Below are 9,518 nucleotides of genomic sequence, written 5' to 3'. Positions count from 1 at the left end.
CCCCCTAATGACCCATCCTCTTGTATAATTCCCTCCTGCTGAGTGTGGGAAAGACCTGTGAGTATCCACCCCATGATTATGTCATGCTGTACAGTACCAAGTGAGTCTGAGAAAGGGATGTTACCCTTGGTGGCCCTGACCTGATCACATGGGGAGTGGGGGCAGAGGAACAGATGAGTGCAAAGTGCACTGGATCTTGAAAGCAAGTTGGACACATTTGGTGACACTTATACAAGCACCTGACCTCTGAGCATTAGTATTTATTCCTTGGCATAGTGCCATAGCTGTCCTGATGTCTCCCCGCAAACTGGGGTCCCTGGACGCAGGGGTCCTATGTGCCCTCTGCTCCCCGCATCAGCCTGGGGGCTCCCAGCGATTACTGCCTTCTACGGACCATGGCTGCGAGAGCTCCGGACACACGTGGCACGCTGCTTCTCCAATTGCACGCGCGTGTGTGTGCGCGAGCGGCAGGTGGTCAGGTCCGGGTCAGGGGTGTGGCCCACAAAAGGAGGCGGTTTCCCAGCACCCCCCAGGGCCCGCGCGAGCCGCTGTCGGCTCAGTCAGGTCGCAGATGCAGGACTGACTACATGGAGATCAAAGGGGCTGGGGGCTCAGGTCCAGGCTGGCGGGGAGCCTGCACCCTGGCTGTCATCCTGCTGTACCTACACTCACTCCTGCTGCACACTGAGGTGGCTGGGACCACCACAGCGGGACCGCCACAGCCAGCCGCAGCGGGACCACCACTGCGCGCCGAAGAGGGTGAGTGGGCAGGCGGGCAAGAGGGTCAAGGTCGCTTTCCCCTCATATGTCCCTCCCCTCCCCCTACTGCCCCCCCCACCGCCCCGACGGTAGACAGGTAGGACCTCTACCTGCCCAGCGGTTTCAGGAGTCCCTGGGTCCCTGGGGGGCATGGGAGGTGGGGGAAGGGAGGGCCATCTTCCCCGCCGGCTCTTCCCGCTAGATCTCAAGCGTCCTCAGTCCAAGGACTCGAGTCCTGACCTGGCCGGTCCCTGTCGGCCCCCGCACCCTCTTCATTTGGGAAATGAGGGAGTACTGCTTTCAGAGGGGAATTGTCAAGCAGAGTATGTTCCATTTGGCCTCAGTCTGTCTAGAATACTGGGCTGGGTGAGAAGGATGTAACCACTTCATCTCAGTGGCATCACTCTGGAAGGCCTGTTTCTGGGACTTCAGGCAGCGGGGTGCTAGTTACGTGAACTAGGTCTGGGAAAGGGTCTGGAGCAGCACCACCTCCCGGCCCGGACCTCTGCCCCCGGCTGGTGTGCTGAGACCCTCTGCAGCTGCCTCCCTTCCCGCCCCCTCCAGACCCGCAGGCTGCTTCCTTAGCGCTGCCATCAACAGCGAAGCCAGGTGGCCCTTTGTCATGTGGGCCATGTCATTTCACCCTGGGCCGTGGATTTCCCAGCTATGAAGTGGGAGGATGGGCTGTGGTGGCCCTGGGTCCTATGGGTGCTGACATTTAGAGGCACCGAGGTTGGCATCCATAACACAGGTGCCTCATGGCTGGGACTGTCTCCACAGTGTGTGGGCGGCCTGCCGTAACTGGGAGGATCTTTGGTGGCCGGGACGCACCTGAGAAGCGGTGGCCATGGCAGGTCAGCCTGCTCTACAATGGTCAGCACATCTGTGGAGCCGCCCTCATCAGTGCCTACTGGGTGGCCTCAGCTGCCCACTGTTTCCAACTGTACGTCTTCCCCACAGCCCGCTGCTGGGTGGGATGCGGAGGGAGCACAAATGAGCAGAACAGAAGGGGATGAAGGTTGTCCCAGGCTTTTTTTTCCCAGGCTTTTTTCAGGCTTTGCTGCCACCAGGTGTCTCTGTGTGTGCTGTTGCCCCTGCCTTTGACTCAGCAGTTCCCCCTCCCTGGAAGGCCATCCTTGCTCCCCACTGGACTCCAGTCTCCTGACTGTCTGAGTCACATATCCCAGGACAGGGGCTATCTGCCTCCTCTCTCCCTCCAGGGATGCCTCCTCACACTTTGGTAAGACTTGCCAAGATGTTGTGGTTGTCTCAGCTGTGTGTACTTTACTTTTAAATAGCTAAATGGAAATTAACTCAAACTGTGATGATCAATAAATACTGGAAAATAGACTTTAGTTCCATTGAAAGTGCTTCCAGTCTACTTTTTATCTTCCCTAAACTTAAGGAATTAGATCTTGTTCCCACTCAAGGTGGACTCTGGTTTCTACATCTTGCCCAGCTCTAGAGAGTCCACAAGATCTCAGCCTTACTTTCCTCTTGTGCAAATGGCGGTGGGTGTGTAGTGTCTCTGGCCACATGCTTCAGGCTTTGTGTTGGAACCATAGTCCCAGGGCCCCCACTTCCCAGGGCTGGGGGCATCCATCAGGCCCTGGTGTGGACAAGCATTTTGCCCCCTTCAAGCCAGGCTATCCACAGGCCATCTCCAGCACAACCGCTGGAGGCTTCCCTGGGTCCTGACCACTTGCACAGTCTGAAATGTTTCTCTCTGGAGGCATCCTGGGACCCAGCTCTTCTTGTCACTTCTGTTGAAGCATGTGCCTAAGAGGAGCTGTGGTCACCACCGTCCCAACAGGCCAGAGCGAGGCATAAAGCAGATGGCCTCTGTCTGGGGAGATGGGACACAGCAGTCAAGAGAGTGGGCTGCCCCTCAGGTGCATTCTGGGCTTGCTCTGTGCCCAGAGTGGGTGGGGAGAGTGTCACCCTCCAAGTTAGGAGGATAGAGCTGCTGGCATCAGCTGGCTTTGAGATCCCACTTGGGTTCTATTCATTCATTCAGCACCCATGGGTGCCAGGCCCCATGTGAGGCCCACTGTGGGGGACATGGAGATGCAGGACCCACCTTGAAGTTTCTTATCCTAGCAGGAAAGTGAGACACAAGCCCAACTACTGTGATGCAGGATGGGAGGCCAGAATGTGCAAGAGGGTAGACCCTGAGCCACTATTAGAGGAAGCTCTATGGGTCCCATCAGAGGAGGGGCTTGGAGCTGGAGGGGCCTTGTGGGAGGAGTCTGGGTAGGGAGACAGCCCAAGCAGGACATGTGGGTGGAAAGTTGCTCATGTTCCAGTAGCCAGAAGTTTAGTTCCATGCACTCCTCTATTTGCTCCACAAAGGCTTGTTGAGTGCCTGTCAACAGAGGAGGACCAGCTTTTAGAGAAATCAGCGTGTGAGGACTGGGCAGGAGGGGGATGCATCATTCTGGGCTGGGAAGTAGGGTCTTTGAGAATCACCCCAGGCCCTGAGAACTTCCAAGGGTTCTGGTCAGAGCTGGGAATGAGCCAAGTCTCTGCTCATGTAAACTGAAGGGGTACAGTTTGATGTACCCCCAACGTTTCTTTCCAGCACGAAGATTCTCTGCTCCTTTGATTCTGGTGCGTGCTGGGAAAGCCATCAGAAACTTTCAAAGGACAAATGTGCTGAGTCTATGGACAGCAATCAAACCTACCTCAGTATTAGGAAGGGAGGAGAGAGAATGGTTTTGAATAACGGTGGGGTCTCACCAGGAGGAGGGGGTGGGAGGTAAGCAGCCAGGGCGAGGATGCTGGCCCAGCACCCAGCGGACATGGGTGATAACGCAGCTTCCCCACGACAGGTCCCATGATCCATCTGCCTACAAAGTCCTGCTAGGGTACTATCGGCTAAAAACTCCTACCTCCCACAGTCGGCAGGCATCAGTGTACCGAGTCATCGTCAACACTGACTTTAACAAGCGCTACTACATGGGGAGTGACATCACCCTGTTGCAGCTGTATCGGCCCGTGGACTTTTCCGACTACATCCGCCCCGTCTGCCTCCCAGGACCTAACACACAGTTGCCCCCTCATACCTCCTGTTGGATAACTGGCTGGGGGATGGTCACCGAGGAACGTGAGTGGGGGCAGGGCAGGCGAGGAGAACAAGGGCTGAGGAGGAGGGGGGAGAGCAGTGACCACTGTGGACCCCTTCCAGACCTGATAGCATGTCTGCTATCAGTTCAAGTTTCCTTCGGTCCATGGTTCAAAACAGTCTGAGCATCTCTAACTTTTGGAATCAGGAACCTGAGCTCTTTAACTCAGGCATTCAGGATTCCACCCTGACTCCCAGGCCCTGTTTGGGCCAGGCCCCTTCAGGACACCTCTTGAGCTTCCACTGCTGTAGAAGGTACTTGGGGCACCAGTAAGGAAATGAAGGTAGGCCTGCTCTCTGGCCTGGGAGGTGGAGTTGGGGCATTTATGGCTTAAGAACCTTTACATCTGTGAACCTCACTTCCCTCACCCCTTAACTCAAGTGGAACTTGCCCTTTCTGCCAGCTTGCTGGGCTTGCATATTTTTAGACCGAGAGAGGAGAAATGTTGGGCAAAGATTTTTGCTCTAGGGTGAATGCTTTTGATTTAGAAAAATAATAACATTGAGTGAAAAAAAAAGGAGAATGTCAATTTGGCATGATTTGTAGGTCATGATTTGGCAGAGTATCTCAGTGGAGGCCTTTGGGGCAGGACTTTCTTTGCTATGCAGGCCAGTGCCAGCATCCCTGCTCCTGGCCACAGATGTCAGTCACAACGCCTCGTCATGAGGACAGCCAACTCTCCAAAATTTCCAAAGACACTCTCCTGGGATGGACTGTCACTTGTTAAGAACCACTGACAGGGCAAGGAGGATTCTCCAAGACAGGTGGGAGGGCAGGAGTTGGGGCATGAAGGGGAGCCGCAGGCTGCAGCAGCTACCAGGACCGGGAGCAGATGACACCAAAGGGAGTCTCAGCTGGCAGCTGTCCTTCCTCCTCCGTGCCCTCCCCTGACCGCAGTTGCTGAGCCTGGGCCAGCCCAGCGACACGTGAGGCACACACAGCAAGTGCTCCATAGGAGCGAGCTGTCACCATAACACCATGCTGCCATGGGAAGATGCCTTCCATCTGTGAGCAAGATCTAGAAATAGAACCCATGTGGGCAGTGCCCCCAGACCAGGTGCTGCTCAAGAGGCAAGGCCATGCCTTGTTTGTCACGCCACCTAACCCTACTGGGCATTGTTAAGGACATCACTGCCATACTTTGGCCAAGCCAGGACTTCCAGCATCCACCCACTGTGCCTCCGCTTCTGTCTCCACATAGCAGCCAGATTCGTTGTTTTTTAAATATAACCCTTCGGTGGTTTCCCAGTGTGCTCAGAATGAAATCCAAGCTCCACATCCTGGTGAGGAGGCCCTGCTTGCTCTGGACTTTGCTATGATGTTGCCTCATCTTTTTCCCCCGCCACTCCCACCCCACTGCAGCCACGATGAGCTCCCTCCTCGTCCTCCCCACCACAGGCCCCTCACATTTGCTCTCTCGTCTGCCCTGGATGTCTTTCCACCTCACCTTTGCACATCTCTGACGGCTTCCCCAGTCCTGGCAGCTAGAACTGATGGCACCTCTATTAGCAGGAAGGTTAGGGAGGGAGCTGGTTTCTCTCCCAGGGTACACCCCACATCTGAACCCCTCTCCCCCACACACACAGGGGTCCTGTCTGCTCCCTACACGCTGCAGGAGGGAGAGGTTGGTGTCATCGACAGCCAGGTTTGTACATCGTATTTCCAGGGGCCAGATCCCAACAACAATACCTATTCTATACGTGATGACATGCTGTGTGCCGGAGACCTCATGACAGGAAAGTCCATCTGCCGAGTGAGTGACGTGGGCTGCCTCTCCTCTCCTGCGGCATCTGTCACCTCTCCTCTGTGTCTTCTCTGAACCCTGCCCCAGCCCCTGACTTCCTCTTCCTGGGCCCACCCCATCCTGAAGCATCAGAGCTGAAGCACAGAGGCCCCCAAAGGGTGCTGGTCTATCCCATCCAGTTTCTTGATAACTTTTAGGAGCTTTGTTGAAGGACAGCATACATAGAAAAGGGCATACTTTACAAGTGTGTTGTTGGATGTGTTTTTTTAGACATTGACACATTCATGTAACAGGCACCCAAACGGTCTTACACCTCCTTCCTGTCACCGCAGAGTAACCTTAACCTGGCTGCTAGTGCCCTGTGGGTTCACGTCAGGACTTAAACGGAATCTCACTCGACACACCCTCGGCTGGTCCCTTTCAGTCACGTCTGTGAGGTCTGTCCATCTTGTGTGGAGTTTTGGTTGTGTGTCATATTGTTGTACAGCATTACCTGCTTATTGTTGCGTGGATATACTGTAATTGTTGTGTGAATATACTGTATTATTGTTGTGAATTATTGTTATTGCTTATTGTTGTGTGAATATACTGTAATTTTCTTTTTCCATTCTAGTGTTGGCGACATTTGGGTAGTTCCTGCTTGAGACCATTGCGAATGGCATTGCTGTGAACATCCTTGTGCGTGTGTTTTAATGCACATGGGTTCACAGTTTGGCTGGGTATAGCCCTGGGAGTAGAGTTACTGCACCATAAAATGTGCACATGCTCACCTCTTCTAGATACTGGAGAGCAGCCTTCCAACCTGCTCGGACCCATCTGCACTCCCACCAGCAATGGCTGCTCCACGTGGCTGCCAGGACTTCACACTGTCCACCGTTTTCATTTTAACCATTGCATGCATTTTCCGTTTGCATTTCTCTGGTGAATAATGAAGGCAAGCACTTTTTCATATGGGTATTGCCTTTTCTGTTGTGTCTATCCACGTTTTTTTGCCCTTATTTCAAATTGAACTGTGGGCTGTGAGTCCAATGTTGCGTGCGTGCACTGTCAATGTCTTCTCCCACTCTGGGCAGTGCTTCTATTTTACGGGGGAGAAGCTGAGGCCCAGAAAGGGAAGTGGACAGCCCAAGGAAAGGGAGCATGGTCACAGTCAACCTTGGAGGGGCCATGTCCTCCTCTGGGGCTGTGGCCCCACAAGCTTCCTCACACAGCCTCCTCTCCCTCTCCTGCACCTTCTTTCTAGCACTTTCTGTCTCCTAGAAACATGCTGCCATCTGAAAACACACCACATGACCCTTCCCACCTCTGCCCACTGCCCTCATTCTCTGCCTGCCTTCCCAGCGGGGCTGGCCCCAGGGTGTCTGCACTTGCCCTCTCTTGCTTCCTCACTTCTCCTTCTTGCCTTAGCTCACTGCATCAGACTTCTGCACCTGCCATTCCTCCAGACGGCTCTTATCAAGATGACCAAAGGCCTCGGTCTCACCGGGGCTGCTGGTGGACATCCTCGCCCCCCCACTCAGCAGTGCACCCTCCAGCATCTTTCGTCAGACTCGGAGGGCGGCCCCTCCTGTGTTTCCTGCTCTCTTCCTCCTTCTTCTGACACCAGCACACCAAGGACCCATCCCTCAGCACTCATCCTGTTTTCTTGTCTTGCTCCATTCTTTCCTTAGATGGAGAGGAAGGGTCATATAGGGCAAACCCTGTGCCTTACTGTTTCTTGCCTGTCTTTGTTACCCTTGCTGCCACAATCGTGTCCTGACAGGTCTCCCTGCAGCATTTCATGTCCTCCCACTGGCTGTGTTCCACCCAGCCCCAGAACCACCCTGCTATCCTTTTAGAATTCGATTCAGGTCACGTCACTTCCCTGCTGAGTGTCCTTAAGTGCTCCCTTCATCCCCAGCCCCTGGCTGATGAGAGCTGGGAGCTGGCCTTGCTAGTCCTTGGCCTCAGCCATGCCAAGCGTGCTGGCCACTTCTGCCTGCATCTTCCAGAGTCAGGCCTTGCTCACCCCTCCAGTCTTTTTGTCAGAGAAGCTTTCTGAAGGCCCTCCTCTGGGCACCCCTGTTCCACATCTGGAGTCTGCAGATGTGTGGGATGCATTGTCCGTGTTGTGTTGCATGTCACCTCATCGTCTCCCACACACAGAGCATGCTCAGGCATGCTCATTCAACAGAAGGCTGGAGGGGTGCTGTGTTTCCTTGGTCCCCACATTTGCCCTGTGGGATGGAAGCATTCTGCCCCATGGTGGCAGGTGCCTTCCTGCCTTGGCATCCCACATTGAAAGTTCCTCACATTCTTCTGGGAGCCCCTTGGGATCCCCTGCAATTCCAGCCACCCCACCAGCCTGGGCACAGGCATCACCTCTTTTCCTCTGAGCACATCCAACAGCTTGGCATTTTCTAAAGACGCTTAATCAAGAAATCGAGGAAAAACTGGAGTCCTTAATGAGTCAAAAATGAAGTCCCAGGTAGGATGCAGTACTAGGCAGAGGATTTAGCTAGAGGCCTCCAGGCCTGCCATGGCCGTTCTGGAGGACACTGGGGGGCGCCTTCTCCCACATGGGGCTGGAAGGGCAGAGGCCTGGCATCCAGATCCTGGGGTCCCCCTGTGTATTCTTGTAGACGTGAAATGGGCTCCAAGCCCCCACCCTTGAGATTTTGATCCAGGAGGTCTGCAGTGGGACCCTGTGTCTGGACCTTTCAAATTGCCCAGGTGATTCTGATGAGAATAACTCACTCACATCCCCACTTTGCCACAAGGGCTCCTCAACTCCACTCTGGTGTCTTCACACTGTCTGAGCAGTGCATGTCCTTCTCCATCTTGGTCCCCATGACTCATGCCCTCTCTTTCCTCAGGGAGATTCTGGGGGTCCCCTCGTCTGCCAGCTGAATAATACCTGGCTTCTGATTGGGCTGTCCAGCTGGAGTCGGCCCTGCCAGGAGCCCGTAAGCCCCAGCGTCTTCACCAAGGTCTCCTACTTCGCCCAGTGGATCTCCGAGAAGCAGGCTGCCTCACCCAATGCTGGTCCTTCTTCCCCTCTTCCTGAGAGCAGACCTCCTTCTGAGCCCAGCTTCACTTCCCTGGGCAGCGTCCACAAGCCCAGGAGCTTCCTGACCCTTGTGACTTCACAGACCTTCCTCCTGCTGCTGAGTTTCCTCTGGACACGGTGGCCGTGACAGATGCATGGGGCCCTCCTGGGCCTCTCTCTGGAAGCCTGTCTGCATTAGTGCCAACGGGTTCTACTTGAATGTGCTCAGCTCTGAGCCCTCCTGGCCATCTGAAGTCTGCTCCCGGCCTGATAAAATAAAAATAATGGAAGAAACTTCCTGCTCCTGTTTCTGACTCATCAGAGCCATCTCACACCCCTACCCCAGCTGTGCTTTGAGCTCCTCCCTGGATGGGGGTGGGGAAGGACAGGGGCACCCAGCAGCTGGCTGGCCATCTGGACCTGAACCCTCCTCGGTGAGTCTTCCAGAAGAGCTGGCATGGCTCAGGGCCAAAGCATCACTTCATGGAGGAAGTGGCATGCCCTAGGGCCTGCAGGGCAGTGGTAGCCAACATAATCGTCGTCCTAGCCATGGATGATTTGCCCTGAGCTGAGGATGGAGAAGGCTCTTCCAGGCCCACAGGCCACTGAGGCTCTGCTGGAAAGGCTTGATTTGAAGTAGACAGCAAAGGGCCCTGGCCAGGAGGCTCAGGTCAGCCATCCTCAGAGCTCTGTTCCAAGGCTCAGCTCCAAGCCTGTTCCCCCTCTACCTACAGCCCTGTCTTCTGCCAGTCTCCAGGGCACCCTACTCCCCCCACCGTGGACTTGCCACGTCCTGCAGTGGTTGAGGTTGGGCTGGCCTAGGACTTGCTGGCCCAGCACTGAGCCCATAAGCCGTGTCCTG

At 55.0% G+C, this 9,518-nt stretch overlaps 1 protein-coding gene across 1 annotated transcript; it reads left to right on the top strand.

The window, feature by feature from the left end:
• Positions 1 to 395: 395 nt before the first annotated feature.
• LOC118897785 (serine protease 40-like) lies at positions 396 to 8,804 on the top strand. The gene is made up of 5 exons (XM_036857112.1): positions 396 to 759; positions 1,540 to 1,702; positions 3,591 to 3,865; positions 5,471 to 5,637; positions 8,484 to 8,804. The coding sequence occupies exons 1-5, from the start codon at positions 396 to 398 to the stop codon at positions 8,802 to 8,804; spliced, it is 1,290 nt and encodes a 429-aa protein (XP_036713007.1).
• The last annotated feature ends 714 nt before the right edge of the window (positions 8,805 to 9,518 follow it).

The sequence above is a fragment of the Balaenoptera musculus genome, chromosome 7 (assembly GCF_009873245.2).
Source record: "Balaenoptera musculus isolate JJ_BM4_2016_0621 chromosome 7, mBalMus1.pri.v3, whole genome shotgun sequence".
NCBI lineage: Eukaryota > Metazoa > Chordata > Mammalia > Artiodactyla > Balaenopteridae > Balaenoptera > Balaenoptera musculus.
This window is presented reverse-complemented; position numbering and strand designations above follow the sequence as displayed.